Source organism: Chelonia mydas, chromosome 19 (genome assembly GCF_015237465.2).
Source record: "Chelonia mydas isolate rCheMyd1 chromosome 19, rCheMyd1.pri.v2, whole genome shotgun sequence".
NCBI classification, from domain to species: domain Eukaryota; kingdom Metazoa; phylum Chordata; order Testudines; family Cheloniidae; genus Chelonia; species Chelonia mydas.
In genome coordinates, this window is record NC_051259.2 from 67,239 (window position 1) to 89,356 (window position 22,118).

Genomic DNA, 22,118 nt, shown 5'->3' on the forward strand with positions numbered 1-22,118 from the left:
ATTAAGATTAAATATTGCTTTTCGTATTAGCTGCAAGGTGCATTCTATTCCTAGCTATTTACAAATGTGAGGATTGATTACATTACACAGCAAAAACCCACTAGTGAAGGTCTATAAATACAGGTTTAATGAAACTATACTCGCTAAGGGACAAGAAGTGAGGAATGGATGAAGTTTAAGGTGATAAATTCTGGCAGTCTCCAGGGCTACACCATATTGTAGGCCAGGATTGTCATCCCTTTACTACACCTACTATCACTTTTTTCTGGCTGACAAATGATTTAGGTTGGCTGTCTGTAAATCAGAGCTGTGATATTGCTGGTATTCAATGTAAGGTTGCCAACTTTGGATAAATTCCTGGAGATTTCATCACATAGCAATCTTTAATTAAACATTAATCTTTAAGTTAGGGAGACACCAGGACAATCTTAGAGGGTTGGCAACCCTGTTAAAGTTAAGCTATTTCTACATTAATAGGAGAAAAAAAAAAAGGAGTACTTGTGGCACCTTAGAGACTAACCAATTTATTTGAGCATGAGCTTTCGTGAGCTACAGCTCACTTCATCGGATGCATATTGTGGAAACATTAATAGGGTGATTTTGTTCACTGTTCATGAGGTAGGTTGGGGAGGGAGCAGAGGTATTCAGGTAGCAGGTCTCCTGGTATGGTGGATTGTCAGGTGGAGTACGGGAGGAGTGTTGTACCTTGTACCACTGTAGCCCCCCAAGTTGGCAGTTATCACAACCCTCCCATCCTTCCCTAGCAGCGGGAAGCAGTCTCGGGCTCCGCGCTTAGATTCCCCGCCCCTGCTGGTCCGTCCGGCCAGGCTCCGGGTTTTTGATGCACCCATCGCTGTCGTGAGGGGCAACCCACATCTGGCCCCGACCCAGGCACCGCCTCCTCCCTTGCAGGGACTGGTCCATCTCCGTGGGGCGTGTCCCCCCTGAGGAATGGAATCTCAGCTACATGGTCCCGCCCGACTCCCTCTGTCACGTGTAGCGGTATAATCAGGTGACTCATCACCTGATCCGAGTAAGCCTACCCTGCGGGGCCCAGCCAATCAAAACTCACGGTTGTCAGGTTAGGCCAATCGGCGCGGAGACATGTTAGGTTGCGTTAACGCGGTAGGAGTTGGGGGTTCCTTCCATCCCGCCCTAGGCGGAGCGAAAGCGAGGGTTCGCGGGGTAGGTAGTGCTGGAGCGGGTGGCCTGTGGGGATGGCGCTGCAGTTTGGGGGGCCGGGCCCAGTCGGGGGCACTGAGGAGCCGGCTTTAATCGGGGGAAGCTTTGGCGCGTCTGATTCGTTCCCCAAGGACTTCGGCTACGGAGAAGAGGAGGAGGCGGAACTGGAGGGGGGCTCCGGCCCTGGTGGAAGCAGTGGCGTCCCGGGTGTGGCTGGGGGCGGCCCGGGTGGTGCGGATTCCAAGCCCCGTATTCTACTCATGGGACTGCGGCGCAGCGGGAAGTCGTCTATCCAGAAGGTGAGGCCTGTAGGTGTGGGGGGATTTGGGGGGGAGCGGGAGTGTACAGGGGCTGTTCGTGGGTAGAGGGCCCCAGGGGGTGGCCAAGGGGTGCAGGGGCTAAGATGTAGCAGCTCTATTTGTACCTGCACTTCGACTCTCGTCTTCCTTTATCTCTCTCCTCCCCCCCCCCCCCCCAATAAATGAGGCACCCGAATCTTGAGAAGAACATTTCTCTGAGCTGCAGTTCAGGCCTTGACACCGGTTATATAGGCGCTTCCAGTGTAGTTGCCTTTATTCAATGAAATGGGCCCTGAGCTTGCTTGGTCTTTCTGTTTCCCTATTTTCTCAGTAAATTGTGTGGTAAGCTGCCTAGGGCAGGGGGCCATTCCCTTTTAACTAACTATTTAGCAGGCCGGCAGCCCAGCGCGGGGAGAGTGGCACTGGCTCCTGGCTGGGGGGTTGGGGGAGGGTAAGTGCCACCTGCAGTGTCTTGAACCTTCTATGTGGCTTGTTTCTCATGAGAACTTCTCTCCACTTTGTACGTGTTAGTAGGCAACTTCTTCTTTTTAAAGTAGTAGCATATAGAGAAGTTGAACAAAAAGGTTCTTATTTCCTAAAAAATGCATTCTCTGTCTGCAGAGATGTATGCTTCACGTTGAGTTTGGGCTTCAGCCTTTTTTATTCCTGATGCACAGGTGTCTTCTCCCCAAAACCAAGGTGTGTCTCAGGAAATGAAACAGGCAGATGTTTCTGAGATTTTTATCTACATGTTGATTTAAAAATAGGGTAAGCCACACCAGTGTGATGAATCTGCATTGTTGTTGTTAAAATTGCCAGTTCAGACAAGCCTTTAGTTTTTTAAACATTTTTTGGGAACTACTCAGATTTCATTATCTGTGGGTGCAAAAGCATAATTAGATCTTCTGGATGATTTGCTTCTTTGAGGCAAAGAGAAAGATGGACAGTTTTGGATGGTGAATGCATTAACAAATGGCAACAATGTGTTAGACTTGCTGTTAGGCTTCATAGGGTTGCTAGGGCATTCTGCCCATCAAGGTCATTGTGTTGAGCTTCACAGTAGAAATCTAAGTTTAGAAAAATGCAACGGTGTGACAGTGATCCTCAATACTTGTCTGCAGCTCTTCAGAGTCTACACATAGCTCTCCTTGCTAAGCCCTTTTCTGTGACCCCCTATGTAAAGATGTGTCGGAGTATCGCAGTGTAGAGCATTGCCACGGCAGTAGCAATCTGAGCAATAACCTAATCTTTCTGGTTAAGACTTGTTAACCGTTCTCAACGTCTGTTAGCCAAAGGGCCAAGCCTTCCCAACAGCATGAAATTCAGTGGTCTGGTGGACCACCCTTCCTTCTGCCTAGTCTCCTGGGTTTATTCCCTTTCTCCTCCATCTCAAGTGCTTGGGTCGTATGACTTCATGCACCAACTCTCCTAGTCTTGACATTGCATGCCCATGCCAGACTCTAACTTCCCAAAACAAGTCCTCTACTTTCAACTCGCCCATGGTCAGAGATCCCATGGTGGTCAAAGAAAACGCTACAAGACGCACTGAAATTGCATCTCAAGAAAACTGATGTGGACATCAGAAGCTGGGAAGAGCAAGCCACCAGCCATTCCCAATGTGCCATGTTCTCTGTCAGGCAGTGGCCTGCTTTGAAGAGAAACGCCTTCCCCCTCAAAGCTGAAAAAGAGAGCAGGAAGGAAAAAAGAACTTTCTTTCAGCAGGCAGCTGACCCACCAGGAAATGTCTGTACCTACTGTGGGTGGGTCTCTGGTTCCAGGATCGGACTCCTGAGTCATCTCAGGACCCATATGTAAATCTGTGGTACAGATCATCCTTGAATTGAGGGATCGCCGATGACAATGATAACCTCAGTCGGACGTAGACTCAGCGCGGAGCTCCAAAATAATGCTGCCGTCACCAGATATGTAAACACTCTCAATTTTATTGTCATGAGTCTTTTGGTACTTACTTGTTTAAAGCCCTGGACTTGGAGGTCACTTCAGTTTTTAACAAAAGCTTCTGGCTCTCATGGTTGTGGAGAAATACTGGAAAATGTGAAACCTAAAGATAATAAATCCAAAAGGCAGATTAAAAATTCCTCCAAATGTATTATTTTAAATCTCAGGATTAAACTAATCTCATGATTTCTGGGGGGCTTGACTCATGACTTTTGAATGCTTGGGTCTGGCAATAATGTTAGCTCATGCTGGGCCTCACCCAGTGCTGCTCTCTGCTGGAGTGGGAGGAGGTCATTTGTCTCCCATACAGTTCTCTGCTTGTGGCTCTTAGCCTGCTCAATAAACAGGAAACATGGAGCTGAACTACTTGAAGACCAGTGAAGGTCTCTACCTGCCACCCTAGCAGAGGACTCTTGTACTGGGAATCCCGCAATACCACCCCATCCAGCCAAGTGCTGTATATGGAAGGATCTAATAAGCCTTCTGACGGTGTTTTTCAAAGTTCGGGTTGTGACCCAGTACTAGGTTGCAGCATGTAAGGCACTGGGTCACTCTTATCAGCACCGCTGACCGGGACTTTACAAGTCCTATCAGTGGTGCTGCCCAGTGAAGGCAGGCTAGTGCCTAACTGTTCCAACGCTGCGCCCTGGAAGCCGCTGGCATGGGGGCCACAGGGCTCCATGCTCTGACCCTGCTCCGAGCATCGGCTCCGTACTCCGATTGGCTGTGAACCGGCCAATGGGACCTTAGGCGGTGCCTGCAGATGAGAGCTGTGCGGAGCTGCTTGTGCACCTCTGCCTAGGAGCCGGACCTGCTGTTGGCTGCTTCCAGGGCACAGCGTGGTCCGCAGTGCCAGGACGGGAGAAGCCTGCCTCTGCGCCCTGGCTGAACCACTGAGCAGGAGCCGCTGGAGGTAAGTCTGCGCCCCAATCCTCTGCCTCAGCCATGAGGCCCCACCCCACCTGAAACCGCTTCCTGCACCCCAGACCCCCCCATCCCTGGCCCCAGCCCAGATCCTGCACCCCCTGTTCAGAGCCCTGACCCCCTCCTGCACCCCAACTCCCTGACCTAGCCCAGAGCCCCCTCCCACACACCAAACCCCTCATCCCCAGCTCTGTTGGGTTGTGGGCATCAACAGTTTTCTTCAAATGGGTCCCCAGAAAAAAAGTTTGAAAACCACCGCAGGGGCTCATGCATATGCAGAGCCCTCTGCTGGTGTGGGGTAGCATTGCCAGCAGGGGCCTTCCACAGATTGTAGACAAACTAATGACTTTTGCTTGGAAAAGATTCCTACTTGTTGTGGGCAAGTGGATTTTTCAGACTCTGTGTTGTGGTACAAGGGGGCCCAAGAAACTAGAAGAAAAAGTTGTGGATGGTTGCTGAGAAGCACAGTAAGAATCAATAGACAAAAGCCAGCTCTGGACTCCATGAAATTGTGGACAACCATATGCTTTGAAGCATTGCTTATAGCTATTAGTATTCCCTAATGAATGGAATATCTAGTCCTAATATATATCTAGTGCTGCTCTTCCTGTTGGCTGTGGCTCAATGATAGTTTTCTTGATAGGAGTTGCCATACCTTATCATACCGGGGTCAGCACAGTCCAGTGGCTGATATGTAATGCTTTTGAGGAAGATGCAAGTAGGCAGTTATGGAATAACCTAACCACAAGAAAATCTTTTTGTCCTAATCTCCAATACTTAGAAGATGCCCTGAAAGTTTAGATAGCAAAAATTAAAGCATTTTGGAAAGAATCTATTATAACTGGAGATTCTTGTTGTTTGTATAACCATTCAATCTGTTTGTGAACCCTACTAAGTACTTGGACCTATCAGTATCTTGTTGTGGTGAGTGACACAGGTAAATTGTGAACTGTGTGAAATTATTTGTTTTGATCAATTAATTGAATATCCCCCTTTTTTCTTTTTCTTTTTATGAAAACTATCAGGCATTGCTGTTCAGCTTGCTTTCCCTGACATTATTTACCTTGTTTACCATTGTTGTGTGTTCTCTTCCTCATCTTAACTCTAAACAGTCCCCATCTCTTCATACCACACCCCACGATCCATTGTCTACAGCCAAGCTCTACGATACAACTGCATTTGCTCCAACCCCTCAGACAGAGACAAACACCTACAAGATCTCTATCAAGCATTCTTACAACTACAATACCCACCTGCTGAAGTGAAGAAACAGATTGACAGAGCCAGAAGAGTACCCAGAAGTCACCTACTACAGTACAGGCCCAACAAAGAAAATAACGGAACGCCACTAGCCATCACCTTCAGCCCCCAACTAAAACCTCTCCAATGCATCATCAAGGATCTACAACCTATCCTGAAGGACGACCCATCACTCTCACAGATCTTGGGAGACAGGCCAGTCCTTGCTTACAGACAGCCCCGCAACCTGAAGCAAATACTCACCAGCAACCACACAACAGAACCACTAACCCAGGAACCTATCCTTGCAACAAAGCCCGTTGCCAACTGTGTCGACATATCTATTCAGGGGACACCATCAGAGGGCCTAATCACATCAGCCGCACTATCAGAGGCTTGTTCACCTGCACATCTACCAATGTGATGTATGCCATCATGTGCCAGCAATGCCCCTCTGCCATGTACATTGGTCAAACTGGACAGTCTCTAGGTAAAAGAATAAATGGACACAAATCAGACGTCAAGAAGTATAACATTCAAAAACCAGTCGGAGAACACTTCAATCTCTTTGGTCATTCATTTAGAGACCTAAAAGTGGCAATTCTTCAACAAAAAAACTTCAAAAACAGACTCTAACGAGAGACTGCTGAAATTGGAATTAATTTGCTAACTGGATACAACTAACTTAGACTTGAATAGAGCCTGGGAGTGGATGGGTCATTACACAAAGTAAAACTATTTCCCCATGTTTATTTCCCCCACCCACCATTCCTCAGACATTCTTGTCAACTGCTGGAAATGGCCCACCTTGATTATCACTACAAAAGGTTTTCCTCCCACCCCTCTCCCCCGCTCTCCTGCTGGTAATATCTCGCCTTAAGTGATCACTCTCGTTACAGTGTGTATGGTAACACCCATTGTTTCATGTTCTCTATGTATATAAATCTCCCCACTGTATTTTCCACTAAATGCATCCGATGAAGTGAGCTGTAGCTCATGAAAGCTTATGCTCAAATATATTTGTTAGTCCCTAAGGTGCCACAAGTACTCCTTTTCTTTTTGCGAATACAGACGAACACGGCTGCTACTCTGAAACATCTCTTCATATGAAAGTTTTCCTAAGTTTTAGTTGTCTGAGTCATTCTTGTTGTCCATCTGTTTGCTGCATTTTGACTGGTGATGCACATCTATCAAATCTTCACTGAACTGCCCACAGTGATACCCAAGTCTCTTTTCCTGAGTTGTTAACTTGAAGCCCGGTAAGGTGTGTAAGTCATTCAGATGATTCCTTCCAATATCTATTGCTTTGCATTTGTTAACAATGAATTTAAACTGCTTTCATGTTGCTAGGTCACTGTTGTCAGGTCCCTCTGAAGCTTGTCTGTTTTCTCCAGACTCAATTAACCAGAGTAATCTTGGGGTTTGTCTCGACTACAAAATTAAGTCGACCTTAGTTAGGTTGATATATAGCCACCGCAGTAATCACTGTTTTTTCATGTCCTTACTACCCTCCTTTGGCCAGCGGTGTGCATCCTTTCAAGCAGTGTTTGCACCGATTTAAGTGGGGTAATGTGGGGGGGGCTGACAGCACAGGGCGGTGAGGCTCCTCCAGCCGTGAACTGACAGCTAACAAGCGATGTAAGTAACGCAGCATCTACACAGACACTCATTTGCCTTAACTACCTTGACCTAAGTGCTACTCGTGTCATGAAGATGGAATTATTAAGTTGGTGTCATAGGCAACTTATATTGGCAGCAGTAATGTTGTCGTATAGACGCTTAGAGTTAGGTTGATATAAGCTGCCTTACGTTGACCTAACTCTGTAGTGTAGACCAGGCCTTGCTTTTTGCAAATTTTGTCGTGTCCGTGAGTTCCTACCTTGGAATTGTAACTTTAAATTTTCTAGTTCTGGACAGTATCTAAAACTGAAAGGGGTCTGTTTTCATATTCTGTCTTGAAATCTCAAGCTGAAATCCCACAAAAATGTCTGTTTTGAGAGATACTGGCTCAAGATTGCAGAAATCTTGTGATAGAATTATGTAACTTTCCGCTTTGTTACAATGTACATTTTTTTTTTTTCAAAATTCTTGCCACACTTTGGATATTTGGATAATTACTGTTATACCAGAATTGGGTAAAATGAGTTAGGGTTTAGGTGGCTTGTCTAGTGTCACATGTCGAGTCAGTAGTAGGAATAGAATTCACGTCTTCTGACTGAAAGTTCCCTGTTCTAGTAGATGATGGTACTTCTGTGGCACCAGCTTTTTTTAGATGTCTGCTCCATTCCAGAACCAGATTTCTAGGTCAGCACTGAACCAACACCCTTACGTTGTCTGTGTGTGGCACCATGCTGCTAAAAGGCTACCTTTCAAGTCTGAGGTTTGGCCCTGTCTGCTCTTGGTATTTAAGGATCTCCTGGCTGTTTTTGAAAGAGCAGGCTTTAATCCCAATGATATCCAATCTTAACTTGAGTAATTACTTGTATCCACCTAAATTTCACTGTGTAGCAATTAAATATGCTGTTCTTAACTTGTCCTGAAGCTATTGTGTTGTGGTACTGGTTCTGTTACAGTGGTTGCTGTATTCTGCCCCAGAGATGGCTCATTTTTGGAGATGGGTGAAGCTCATTCAAAGAATCTTGACTCTTGCAAAAGGTGCTACATAAATCACATTCTTTTTCCTTTACTTAACTATTAAGCCACTTAATTGTTCAGTTATAAATGACTTGTGGGGTAGAGCATGCAGTTGTGGCGTATAATTTGTGCTACTAGAGCTGCAGTCTTTAACTGTAGGCTATCTTCGGGCAGGGACTGTTTCTTTTCAGTTCATACAGCACTAACTATATTTGGGACTCCAATCCCAGTTGGGGGGTCTTTGAGGACTACCATAGCATAAATAATTACTACTAGTGCTGCCGCTATGTTGTTCAGTAACTGCAACTTGAAAATTGCCCCCTTCTCTTTCAGATGTTTGTTCTACACTTATTCTTGAAGGGAATGGGGTCAGCAGTTCTCAAATCTGTCAGTAAGAAGAGCAAATGATTTGTTGTGGTGGTATTGTCGTCACTCTTTCAGTTTAGACGAACTACAGTTCTTGTGATTTTGGGGTCTCTAAAACTGGGAAATCTGTTAAAATTTTCTTAACTTTTATCGCAGCTTTAGAACAGGTTGTTTCTGACTTTGTAAAGTTCATCCTGGAGTGGTAGTAACACCTTTAGTTAAGGAGCCCAAGTTTTTTAATTATCCCACTGAAATGAAAAGTGTGAACACTTCCGGAACCAAAGACTTGTAATATTACATGGCCACAGCCACAGCACTGGTTATAGCTTCCCACTTACAGTTATTGTGGCAGTACACAGATGACCTGGAGGTACTGTATTACACTAGTACAATGGGAAAAGAAGCAACTTGTCTTTTGCTGACTGGGGGGATGGGATAATTCAGTCTTGTAAAATCCACGTAATTGAAAAACTATTTAGTGCAACTTTAGGTTAATTTCCTTCATCAGATAAAATAAACAATGTTTGCTATGTGTGGTTTCTTTTTTAAAACTTTTTTCCATTTTTCTTCCATTCTGAGACTTGTATTTTATTGGCCAGTTGCATGCTGATTGTGTGGCTTTATCCTCTGGTCATTATTACTTTATCTGTTCATTCTGAGAGAAAAAGGCAGCATTCTTAACTAGATTTTTGTCAGATCTTCAAAAGCTAATCAGTCTTCACTTTTCCTTTAACAGGTGGTGTTTCATAAAATGTCTCCCAATGAGACCCTGTTTTTGGAGAGTACCAACAAGATTTACAAAGATGATATATCCAACAGTTCCTTTGTGAATTTCCAGATATGGGACTTTCCTGGACAAATGGACTTTTTTGACCCAACATTTGATTATGAGATGATTTTCAGAGGCACAGGGGCACTGATATATGTTATTGACGCACAGGTAGATATTAATAGCTAATAATGCTGGGGAGTTTTCTTGCTATTTGAGGCAGAGGTGACTGTTTAAAAACCTAATACTGGCTAGAACCAATCACTTTTTTTTTTTTTTTTTAAACCTGAATTTACTTTGTTACTGGCCCATTACATTTCATAGCTTGGGTGCTTTAATGGACATAAGAATAGTTGTGCAAGATCAAAGCAGAGAGTCTATATAGTCCAGTATCCTCCGTCTTAGTTCTTAGTGTTTGGCTGACACCCTTGACCTTGAGGGTTTTACTCATGGGTGCCTTCTGCGCCTAAAAATTCTGCGCACAATATTTTAAAATTCTGCAAAGTTCTGCAAATTTTATTTGTCAAATAAATGTGGAGGCTCCAGCATGGCATTGGGGAGCGAGCACAGACCACTGGCTTCACAGAGGTGAGAGATCACAGTGCAGCTGCCCCCGGGACACAGACTCAGCAGAGAGCCTGCACCCGAGCCTGACAGCGCAAGGACTGGGCCTGCCCCAGAAACACCCCAGGGTCCTGCCCCTCCTTGCCAGGTCTGGGCAGGCAGGCTCAGCAAGGCAGAATCCAAGTGTGGGGGGGATTCAGGTGTGGGTTGAGAGGGTTCTGTGTCGGGCAGTCTGGGTGCGGGTGGCTCAATGGGGGTTCAGAGTGTGTGTGGGGGATCTGGCTGCACAGGGGCTTGTTGGTGGGTCCTGGGTGGGGTCTAGATGCTGGGGAAATTGGGCTCAATGGGGTGGAGATCCAGGTGCAGGTGGCTTGTTGGGGTGGTACAGGTGAGGGGGAATGGGGCTTTTGGGGGTGGTAAGGTCTGGGGGCATGAAGCTTGGCGGGAGGTCTGGGTATGAGGGGGTCTGGATGCACGGGGACTGGGCAGATGGGGGGAGCAGCTCGCTGTACAGTGATCCCTCCCCCTGCAGCTGAGGAGCAATGGTTGCAGGGAGTGGGGGAGTTTGCAGAGCTTCCTACAGCTGGGGGAGAAATCTGGGGGTGGGTCTGACATGGCCCTGGCTGCTGTGCAGGGGAAGAGGAAGTCCCATCCTCCCCAATCCATCTGGGACTAGCAGCTGAGCCCTGCGCAGGGTAGGAGCCACCAGCCAGGTCTTCCCCAGTCCCGCCCCCTGCCCCACAGTGATTTACCTCTCTGCTGGCTGCCCTAGACACCCGAAACATACTACTGTGGAGGGTTGCATAACCACTCTTGTGGCTTCCCTTTGCTTCCCCACATCAGAGAGTCATTTTTCTACGGGGAAGCAAAGAAATCTGTGGTGGAACATAAATTGTGCACATGCACAGTGGTGCAGAATTCCTCCAGGGTTTATATCCTTGTTGGTTTTTTTGTTTTTGTTTTTAAGTGAGTGCATTTATGTTATGGATGAGAGCTAATCCTCTTTAAAGGTGACAGGACAGGATTTAGAACTTAATATCTGGATTTCTGTTTTTCCAAACTAGATTGTTTCTGCCACACTTCTATTCCACTCTTTGCACACATACAAAAATAGTGAAATGAAAAAAAAAATTTCCACCTTTGAATAGAAGGGGGATAGCGAAGAAAGATCAGTTAGTTGGCTGGCAGCTGTGACATTAACCCCTGTCTACACTGATATACAGGATGACTACATGGAAGCTTTAACAAGACTCCACATTACAGTTTCTAAAGCCTACAAAGTCAATCCAGAAATGAACTTTGAGGTTTTTATTCACAAAGTTGATGGTCTGTCAGATGACCATAAAATAGAAACTCAAAGGGATATTCATCAGAGAGCCAATGATGATCTTGCAGATGCTGGGCTTGAAAAACTTCATCTTAGGTGAGTGATAGAAATTTTGATCTGTAACAATCTCACAACTGTATACATGAAACTGGTGACTTTTTTTCTTTAATTTCTCATCAGATTTAATATGAGGGACTTTAATGAGGTCTCGTCCACACTTTGATACTAAGATTACACAGACTACTTCGGTCTTACAAAATATACTGTAGAACATTCACTAGTTTAGAACTAAGCATTATTAATTAAATGAGTTGTCAATAAAGAAAATATAATTTGTGATACATGATCCTGGCTTTATTTTGCTTGCCAATTCCTTACTAATTTAAATGTATGTTGTATTGCACCTTGCAAGCTTTGCTTTATCAAGTATTAAAGCATTTTTTCGTGTCTGTGTAACTCACTTTTTCTTTCTTTACTCAAGATCAGCACTAACTCTGGTATATAGTCATGGTTGTTGGGCTGTCGTTTGCTTATTGGTATTCAATTGTTTAAATTGTTCTATCTGAGTACATTGAGGTCAATGTCTGTTTTTCTTTATGGCCATCTCTACTCTGGGGAAGTCTTTAAAAAATTGCCACTGGTTCTAACGCTATCTCAGTGTAGACATGACCTAAGTGGAAGTGGTAGAAAACAGGAAGTTTTTTATAAAATTTAAATCTCTGAAAGGGAATGGCCTGGGCCTTTTTAACACATTTTTAATAGCTCTCTGCCAGAGGTTGTGATACTGCTAGCAAAAGGTAATGTGAAAAACATGCCCAGATCTCTCGCTCGCTCGCTTTGGTGGGAGATCATCCCATGCTTACTCCAACAACTCTGTAAATGCCTCCTCATTTCTGTAGCAGCAGAATGGTGTTGTGCCAGTAGAACTTGGATAAAACAATAGAGTTCAAATGTTAGGATTTTTAACTTTGACAATTTATTGCAGCACTGATTTACACTTTCTTAGATTGGATTTTTTTGTTTTTAAACCCACAGCTTTTATTTGACCAGTATCTATGACCACTCAATATTTGAAGCCTTCAGTAAGGTCGTACAAAAACTCATTCCGCAACTGCCAACCTTGGAAAACCTACTAAATATCTTTATATCAGTAAGTGAAATATTATTACTTTTAGTTTAGTTTATTTTTAAGATAAGGTTAGTAACTATTTTAAAATATATGCTGTAGTGTATACTGGCAAAATTGTGCTTTTTGCAAATTTAGCATATTCCAGACTCCTCTTGCACCCTTGCCAGTGAAATAAGCTGTACCAGCAAAAGCACACTGATGGTATAACTGCATCTACACTATGGGTTTTTGCTGGCACAGCTATGTTAGTCACAAATCACATCTCATTATGCTCCTCACTAACATAACTATGCTGGTGAAAGTTTATAGTATAGACCTGGTTTTAGTCAATTATAGATAATTGCACAGTGTCAGGAAGGGAAAACTGCTCATGGGGAGCATTACTTGCTAGAGGTAGTGTTGCTGTTTTCTGTTGATTACACTGAAATTTATTTTTAATATAACCTCTGGTGAGAGGAAGCAGAATAGTGGAGTGGAAAGACGACAGAAGGGTTTGCATGAGGAGGACTGTGTACAGCAAACATTAAGAGATCCTCGTTATCATAGGGGCAACTTTAAAAAAGCCCTCCTGAGAAGGAAATGAGTGAGGGGTGTGGGGGGGGGAGGGGCGTGCTCACTTATTCATGCTGTATAGCAGGAGACAAGGAAATGCTTGGATATCCTCTTGATATGGCTCTGTAAGAACCTAGCCAGATAAAGGGATAAGAATGGAGATGTAGGCTGGAACAGAGCTGTGTAACACTTTTTGAAGAATAGAACATGGAGTATAAACTTAATATGGAAGTGGCCAGTGAATAGTCTTCAGAGAGATGTCCAGGATACGTGCCCGAAATGTGGTATACAAACCACCTGGGGAGAGGCTACTATAAATGCTTCTTTTGGTTCAAAAATAGAGATTCTGACTGAAATCCATATTGCACTCATTTGAACCTGTTTACTGCCAGTGGTAGGCATTTGGTGAACTTTCAGTATGCATACATGCACCCTAGGTCATCCAGTCAGAATATTCTCAAAGAAGTGACCGTTAGGGACATGTGATCGCTTCAGTGTCCTCTGACGATAACTTCTGTAATATCTGATACTCTTCATGCAGTCACAAATATGGTAGTTGATTTTAGTTGCCCTCTCTTTTCCATCAGAATGTCCATTCCCTACATCATTTGGGCTACTTACGGTGTGATTGCTACCTATATAGAAAGTCAACTGTATAGGAGTAGCCTCCGGTCTATACAAAGTATTTGCCACTGCCTAAATAACTTCTTCACCTGAAGAAGAGCTCTGTGTAGCTCAAAAGCTTGTCTCTTTCACCAACAGAAGTTGGTCCAATAGGAGATTACTTCTCTCACCTTATCTCTCTGATACCCTAAGACTGACACACCACAACATCGCTGCATATAATTTGTTCATAGTAATACTTGTCCTTCACCTTTCATTACTGAATTCATTTAGTGGCTAGAGCTAGTTTATTGGCATTTGCACATGTGCAGCTATCTTGTTGAAGAGGAAAAATTCTATAGAAGGTAGAGAAGTAATTGTCAGTTAGGTCCTTGGGAAATTGTAGTGAAATTTTAGTCTTTATTAACCATAAAACTCATGAACTGATGGGGAGTGGGGGTTTTAAAATGTTGCCTTCTAAATTTTTTCAGGAGCTTATAATGGCTGTTCACGGCAAATAATTCATTCATTCAGAGTGGTAGTCGTGTTAGTCTGTATCAGCAAAAACAACGAGGAGTCCTTGTGGCACCTTAGAGACTAACAGATTTATTTGGGCATAAGCTTTTGTGGGCTAGAACCCATTTCATCAGTTGCATCTTATGCCCAAATAAGTTTTAGTCTCTAAGATGCCACAAGGACTCCTCGTTGTTTTTGCTGATACAGACTAACACGGCTACCACTCTGAATGAATGAATTATTTGCCGTAAACGGCCATTATATAAGCTACTGAAAAAATTTAGAAGGCAACATTTTAAAACCCCCCACTCCCTATCAGTTCATGAGTTTTTATGGTTAATAAAGACTAAATTTCAGTACAATTTCCCATCAGCTAAAATGCAACATTGATAATTCAGTTAGCTAGCTGCATTTTGCTAAAAGGTTTCCAAGCTGATGCAGTGCCCTGTACAGAATCTCTGGAGACTATGGAAACTGTTCAAATCTTAATCCCATTTTGGTCCTTTTGAGTAATTGAAATTTGTTTTTTCCTGCTCTTAAAAATGTGAAACTATGAATTCTACGTAAGACTTAAAATTTAGATGTTCTGATGACTCAGCATGCATCTCCAATTCTTTCTTTTTGAAGAATTCAGGCATTGAAAAAGCCTTTCTCTTTGATGTAGTCAGCAAAATCTACATTGCGACAGACAGTTCCCCTGTGGATATGCAGTCATATGAGCTGTGCTGTGACATGATCGATGTAGTGATTGATGTGTCTTGTATATATGGGTAAGTGACAAATCCTTTTAGAGAGTTGGCTTAAGATAAGCTCTATAAAATGGCTTAGATGAGAGCTGCAAACTTCAAGCAAACATGTCAGTCCCCTTAGCTACAGGGTGAAGTGGGCTGTAGAGCTGCTTCTCTGGTCCCTTTAGAGAGGAAAGATGGTATTCTGGTTCAGCAACTGAACTGGGTTGTGCAGATAAGAGCTTTTTCTGTCTGTCACAGCTCTCTTTGACCTTACAGAAGTCACTTAACTTCTCTAAGCCCCAGCTTCCACTTTAAAATGTGAATATACATTTTTTGCCTCAGTGAGTGTAAATCCATTTAATTTCTGTAATGCTTGATGATGAGAGCTGTACAAAAGCCTACAAATTCCATACCATGCACTTTCCTAATGAGCATTAATTAACAATGCAATGAAACTACATTGATTCAAAAGGTTCTCATTGCCTGGGGGAAGTTACTTTTTTGAGCAGGTCAGGCTCAGCCTTCGTTAACACCTTTCTGATGGAGGCAGACTGAACACTGTTTCCTCTGTAGCCTAGTCTAAGCATCACATCTAAGTGGTATTTAATGGATGTTGCACTGCCTCAGCGTGGTTGCTAGAGCAATAAGAAAATTCTTTCCTCCAGAGGTGGCACATATACTGCTGCAATGTGTGCTTTAGCTTCTCTTGACTCACAACCAGAATATGACCTTAATGCAACTACGGATAGGATGTCTTTAGTCTGTATTGATAGCTGCTTGGAAATACCCTCTCACTCAACAGTGTCAAACTCATGGAGAAGGCTGAATTCCATTCTTAATTATGGCCCAGGGGGTGAGGTATAAATTTAGGATTAAATAACATTGTTAATCCTCGATGATATTGGAGGAAGATCCAATGTGAAGTTTTATGCAGATCAGGTAGAATATAGTATTTCTTTCAGTACCTTATTACATACAGCATCGTTTATGGGGAAAATGGCTTCACAAATAGGACCACTGCTTCTGCCCCTCTTTTTTCTTTCCCTTTCGCTCTTTATTTTTTCCCCCTTTGGATTTCCTTCCATGCCACAACTCCAGATTCCTACTCCCTACCCATTCCATCCACTGAATTGTGGAGCAGTTAAAATAGTTAATTCTTGCTTTAATGTTTTCAATAGACTTAAAAAGTTAATACACAAGACTAACTGTTGGGCAGGGGTGTTCACTTTCTTAGTCAGTCATTACACAACCAGGAAGATAGTGTTGCATGAGTTAACCTCCCAATTTGATACAAGTGTTTCTTTGCAACTGTGGGAGTCCAGAGACTCCTTGCTTTTAAATTAAAAGTGAGATATTGTAGAACCTGAATTTGTCATGTAAGGCCACATATATAGATACAGCAAGTGGGCCAGGTGGAGGACACCACTACTCTAAGTACTTTCAACAGAGAAGAGCAAATGAAGTGTATTCTGGAGTACATACATGCTGTTGCTAAACACTAAGGGGTAAAAGTACACACAACTAAAACTTAACTGCAGCTTTCTTAATCATGTGCCTTTAAATTGACATCCAGGCTTCATTATAATTCTAGTGTATCAACATGTTACGCCTTCTCCACTTCAGCTCCTTTAACTGATTAAATTGCCATTTTAAGGTAGCTAAATACTTGAATATCTTCATCTTCCTTCTCTTAACCGTCTCTTTCCATAATATAGGCACAAGACTTCCAGAAACAAGGATCTAACATTAATTTTTAAGTCTATATTTAGACTCCTAAATAAGTGGTCTGGTTTTCAGGAGTTCTGAGCATCAAACACCCAGCAGTTTCTAGTGAAGTTGATGTGCTTAGCGCTACGTGGCCTGATATTCAGAAGATTCTTTAAAGTGTGCTTTGCTATGCCAAATAAATAGGTTGTGATGACAAAGCCACAAGTAGTTGGCCTATACTCTAGATTTTATAAGATCTAACTGTATACGGTATGTTACAAATATGCAATTTTATGGCTGAAAATACTTTTTTCCAGGGATAAACTGAAGGATGTTAAACTAAACTTTATCATGGAATTGTAGTTGCAGCTCTGTAGTGATGGTTGCTAATGAGTAGTTCCATGAGTGTAACCTTTAATTACCTAAACCCTACAGTCTTTTTTTTTTTTTTTTTTATACGAGAAAACACATTTGAGTGTCATTCTGCAATGAATCCATTCCTACAAATTAACAAACCTTAATCCTCCCCAAATACAGGGTTAAAACCCTGGTATTTCAGTTCAAAACACAGGCCTCTATTACTTGAGCTGAAGGAAGCTCTTTTGACTGTAGAAGGACCCTATGTCATGTAAGCTGGGGGTGGGGAATCATAACAGACAAAGGGGAGTCCTGTGCTGTCTCCCATACCACACTTCCAGTAGTCTTGTCCAAGCTCCTTTCTTCACCCCTTCATGAGATATGCATTTATTCTATGGCTTAAGTGTAAGAAGTAGTCGTGAGGCAGGGCTGTACTTGTGAACAGTTCTCCACATATGCTTGCCTATATTTCCTCTCAAGCAGTTTCTTCCTAGGACTTTTCTCTGAGACTTCTTGGCTCCGAGACAAGAAAGCTAGAGGCAGGGACACTTAGCCTTTTCTCTTGTTGGTTCTGAGGCCCATCTGGTTTAAACTATCAGGGTGAGTCAGTGAAATAATTCTGCATGTCCACCCATGGTCTTAAAGCTTAACCTCCCCTCTCTCTACTTCTCTTCTGTAGTCACCACACACTTATATATGTTTATTATTTAATTACAACACAACTTCTTCAAATGTAGCCTGTGTATAAGATTTAACTAATGGTATGTTTAAAGGATAGTAACAAGCAGCCTTTGATCAAGAACCAGTGAAACAAAATTCAGTATTTTAATGTTTGAACTTGCATTTTGACCAGCTTTCTTTGACTAAGTGAAACTAGCAATTTTGATATCAAACTAGTTCTAGGCAAAGTTACATGTAGCTGATGGATCTAAATGGCAACCTTAAATATGGAGACATGATCACCCTATCTCCTTACTGCAAAGGTAAAATGAAATGCTTAGCTTCAAACCTGCTCTCTTAACTGGAAGTTGATTGGAGGTATGATTGATGTTGCTGATTTGACATTTAAGGAAAATTTGTGCCCATATCTGGTTTGAGATAAGAATATTAGGGTTTGCTAAATGTATTTGCTGCCGAGTTTCTCCTCTTTTTTTCATGTCTCATTCTGATATACAGCCATGTGGGGTAGGGCATTCACAAAGTGTTCTTTTTCTGAAAAGCGATCTAAATTGTCAGTGTATATTGAATGGTTCATTGTTTGTATCATTATTGTAGTTTAAAGGAAGATGGCAGTGGAAGTGCTTACGATAAAGAGTCGATGGCGATTATCAAACTCAATAATACAACTGTCCTATATTTAAAGGAAGTGACAAAGTTTCTGGCACTTGTCTGCATACTTAGAGAAGAAAGCTTTGAGCGCAAAGGTAAGCGCTTTGACTAAAAAAACTTTTTTTTAAAAATAAAAGCAGTTTGTCACTTAAAAGATCTTATGTTGATTTATGAAGCAACTGAAGAAGTCTAATTAAAAACGATTTGTATCTTGACCATCATTAGCTTCCTTAAGATGACCTAAACCTTGATGTCTTTATGCCTTCCATTCTTTGAGTAAACTTTTTTTTTCTTCTTCCAAAAGAGATAAGTGTGAAGACGTCTCATTCTCTCTGCAGTATGTGGAAATAAATTTAACAGTTTTAATTCTGATCTATCCTCCCATTAATATAAGCGCTGGATAATCTAACTTTGGCTGAGTAATTTGCCTCTGTAACATCTATATCAGTTGAAGCAACACATAGTAGCTCCGATTGCTGTTTTTCCTCTGTTTATGTTCACTCATAATAATGTAAGGGTATTTATGCTAGAAAATAGTTATGAAGTTTAGTGGTTCTTTGTTCTTACTCCAGTTTGGGCCTTTTGATCTGAACTTAGATTTAAACAGTGTTCATAACATTATTTACTGAATTGGAGTTCAAAAGCAGTGTTAGGGATGGAATTGTAGTGTACAGTAGAACCTCAGTTATGAACACCTCAGGAATGGAGGTTGTTTGTAATTCTGAAATGTTCGTAACTCTAAACAAAACATTATGGTGGTTCTTTCAGCCATTTACAACTGAACATTGACTTAATACAGCTTTGAAACTTTACTATGCAGAAGAAAAACGCTGCTTTTTAACCTCTTAATTTAAATGAAACAAGCACAGAAACAGTTTCCTTACCTTGTCAAATCTTTTTTTAAATTTTCCCTTTATTTTTTTGGTCTCTGCTGATGCCTGACTGCGTAGTTCTAGCCCCAAATGAAGTGTGTGGTTGAGCGGTCTGTTTGTAACTGAGGTTCTGCTTTACTATTGTTTCTGGCCATATTTAATTTTACATGATTCCTTTTCCTTCACTGTTCATCTTCATTTATCCCACCTCTATGGCTGTCTATAAACTCTGGCATATAAGATCTTTTTATTAGCAGTCTCTAAAAATCACTGCTAACACTTTTTTTCAAATAGTAATGCTGAAGTAGTGACCTTGCAACAGTGTTTTGAAGGGCGAGTGTGGTCACGTGCAAGTGCTGGGGGAGAGGTCTCCCAGCGCTCCTGGTAATCCACCTCCATGAGGGGATTAGCTCTGAGTGCTGGGAGCATGGCTCCCAGCTCTAGGAGCCTATTTACAGCAGTGCTTTAAAGCGCTCTGACTTGCTGCATTCGGGGGTGATTTTTTCACACCCCTGAGCCAGCAAGTTAGAGGGCTATAAAATATAAGTGTAGCCAAGCCCTCAGTCATGATCTGCTGTTTTTGGCATATTTTATTATACATTCCTAACAAATGCCTTCACATCCTAAAAAGTGAAACAGCGTAAATAAAGATTGGCACTGTTTTTCATTAAATATTCTGCACAATAACTTACCTCTGACTCCTTTGGTTTTTACAGAGTCTTTCACTGCTCAGAAATCTCTTAATAAATTAAGCAGAATTACTTTATGCTAATTTAAGTTTCATTGGGTATTTGAGAGAGACACTGAACCGAGGAACCTTTTTTCCTTCCCCTCCACAGGTTTGATAGACTACAACTTCCATTGTTTTCGCAAAGCTATTCATGAAGTCTTTGAAGTAGGTGTTGTCTCCCATAGAACCTGCAATCAAGCAACCACCCCAAACATGAAAGCAGTGACTCACAATGGCACACCTAGAAATGCAGTCTAGGTGAAGATTTAAAAACTGGTTGGACCAACTTTTACCAGCTCTTCACTCCAAAGTTTAACTTTATAGAACAGGATAAGAATACTGTCTTAGTCTGGTGTGTGTTCCACAAGAAAAGAGCAACACTAACTCTGGAAGAGCAGCCTGTTAACTGATGTTGGACAACTGAAACTACTGTAAAACATTTGAAGTTCAGTGGAGTTAGAATTGTCAACTGAAAACCAGCTTTAGCCTGATCATGGTGGCTTTTCCTGTTCAAAGTCCTATTTTAAGAGTCTGGATATAATATAAATGGGGAGAAATGTCCCTTTTGGTGGAACTTACAAATGATTGAGTGTAATGTGGAATACTGCAGTGACTTGCTCATCTTCATTTTTAGTTCTGTAAAATATCCAGTTTTGTTTAAGTTGAACCTTTTGCCTTTCAAAGAAGTTGGTGGTGTGGACACTATGTAGAAACGTCTTAAATTCATGCTTTTTGCTTTGTAAAGGTCTGTGGTCTATAACTTCAGTAAAACCCAAACATTCCATAAAATTCCTTTGATTATACTTGCATTGCTCTTCAGAATATCCCAGAAAATTCCTTATCTTGGTAAACAGAGGGAAGGCCAAGGTTTGCCTGCTCTCATATGTTTTGGTCCAGTTAAGACTGAACTCTAGCTTTGTTCTAGACCAGTTACCTTCCTAGGTTTCAGATAGCATTTTTCACCGTATTTGTAAAGAAGATAAAGGCAAGAACCACCACCTTTCACTGTGCTTTTATCAGAAGAGGCTTAAACTAAAACATTTTCAACCTTGAATTGATTACTCAGTCCCAGTGATGAGAGCGATTTAAATAAATAACTGTAAATTTACAAACGTCTAGCATAATATCTAACACTTAGGGTAAAATTTTATATTTGTCAAAGCTACTTTCCTGGGGGTAAAAACCCAAATCCTTCACCTTTTTGATGTCAGAAGTCTGTGGATTTTCTACAGTTCATCCCATTTCTAAATCAGAGGATGGGGTGATGAGCGCAATCTATGTAGGAATGGAAAATTGATTTCCAATGGCATTGACCTAAATGACCACGAGAGTGCCAGTTTGACCATTTCCTGTATTGACACCCCTCCAGAATAGATAGCTTATGATAGTTTTTTGCCTCAGACCTACTTAAATACTGAGTGTCTCCTTGAGCTTTTCAACAGTTTCCATAGTATGAAAACCAGCATATGTGAATTGTTGTTCTAATTTATTGATAACTTCAGACTTTCATAGTGTATAACTTTATCTGTCATGTAATGAGTGGTAAGCCCTTTCCCTGTTCCCTTCAATTCTTTCCCCTTAATACCAATGCTTGTATGTTCAAAAGTCACTGGACCAGTTGAGTACACAAGTGCCCACTGTAAAATGTGTATATATGAAGTTCTATATACTTAATTGTGACTTGAGTGATGTCTGCAAATTAAGCATTTACCTGACTCCTCATATTCAGGGGAGAGAACCCCTTTTCCCTGAACTGTTTAAAATGTGTATGAGTAAATGCATTCACTCCAGCAAGTGTTCATCTGGCATACGTAGTGTACCTTGTCTCATGACTTCAGGGATGTTGCACCTAGCATACATTTTTATAAAGGGGTCTGTTTCAAAGCTCATTCAAATCAGGGATGGAGGGATTCAATGGGTTAGATCAAGTTCCTTAGTAAGTTTCTAAACATGCACCCAATACGATTTTGGCTGTATGTTGACAATAGAATTGTAGTTACCTGGGTGGGGGTGCAGTTGACGCCGAAGAATAACATGTAAGTGGTTTGACAGGATCAGTAGAGCACTACAGCATAATCCTTCATCTGTATTACTGTGGTGTGTGTGTACTGTCAGAATTAGCAGCCCACCTAACTAGCAATGGAGCATGGTAGCAGACATCATTCCAGTGCATTTGCTGGTCTCTCAACAGTGTAAGCAGAGAGATGTTTTTCACCTCTCTCTCCTTTGATCTCTCCACCTTGCTGCACAAATAAAGTGAGAGATGACGACAAATTTATCACTAGCACCTTCCTTTGTCAGAGGATAAACAATGCATCCACAAAAAAGT

At 42.1% G+C, this 22,118-nt stretch overlaps 1 protein-coding gene and 1 long non-coding RNA gene across 2 annotated transcripts; both read left to right on the forward strand.

Annotated features, from left to right (window-relative positions):
- The first annotated feature begins 1,070 nt into the window (after positions 1-1,070).
- Positions 1,071-21,597, forward strand: RRAGC (Ras related GTP binding C). Its single transcript, XM_007069020.4, has 7 exons — positions 1,071-1,481; positions 9,340-9,543; positions 11,160-11,359; positions 12,299-12,413; positions 14,691-14,833; positions 18,134-18,282; positions 19,899-21,597. Exons 1-7 carry the CDS (start codon positions 1,218-1,220, stop codon positions 20,045-20,047), a joined length of 1,224 nt encoding a protein of 407 aa, XP_007069082.1. The 5' UTR covers positions 1,071-1,217; the 3' UTR covers positions 20,048-21,597.
- LOC122463299 lies at positions 6,878-9,253 on the forward strand. Its single transcript, XR_006286513.1, has 2 exons — positions 6,878-8,258; positions 8,571-9,253. It is a non-coding gene; the product is annotated as an uncharacterized LOC122463299 (long non-coding RNA).
- Positions 21,598-22,118: the final 521 nt, after the last annotated feature.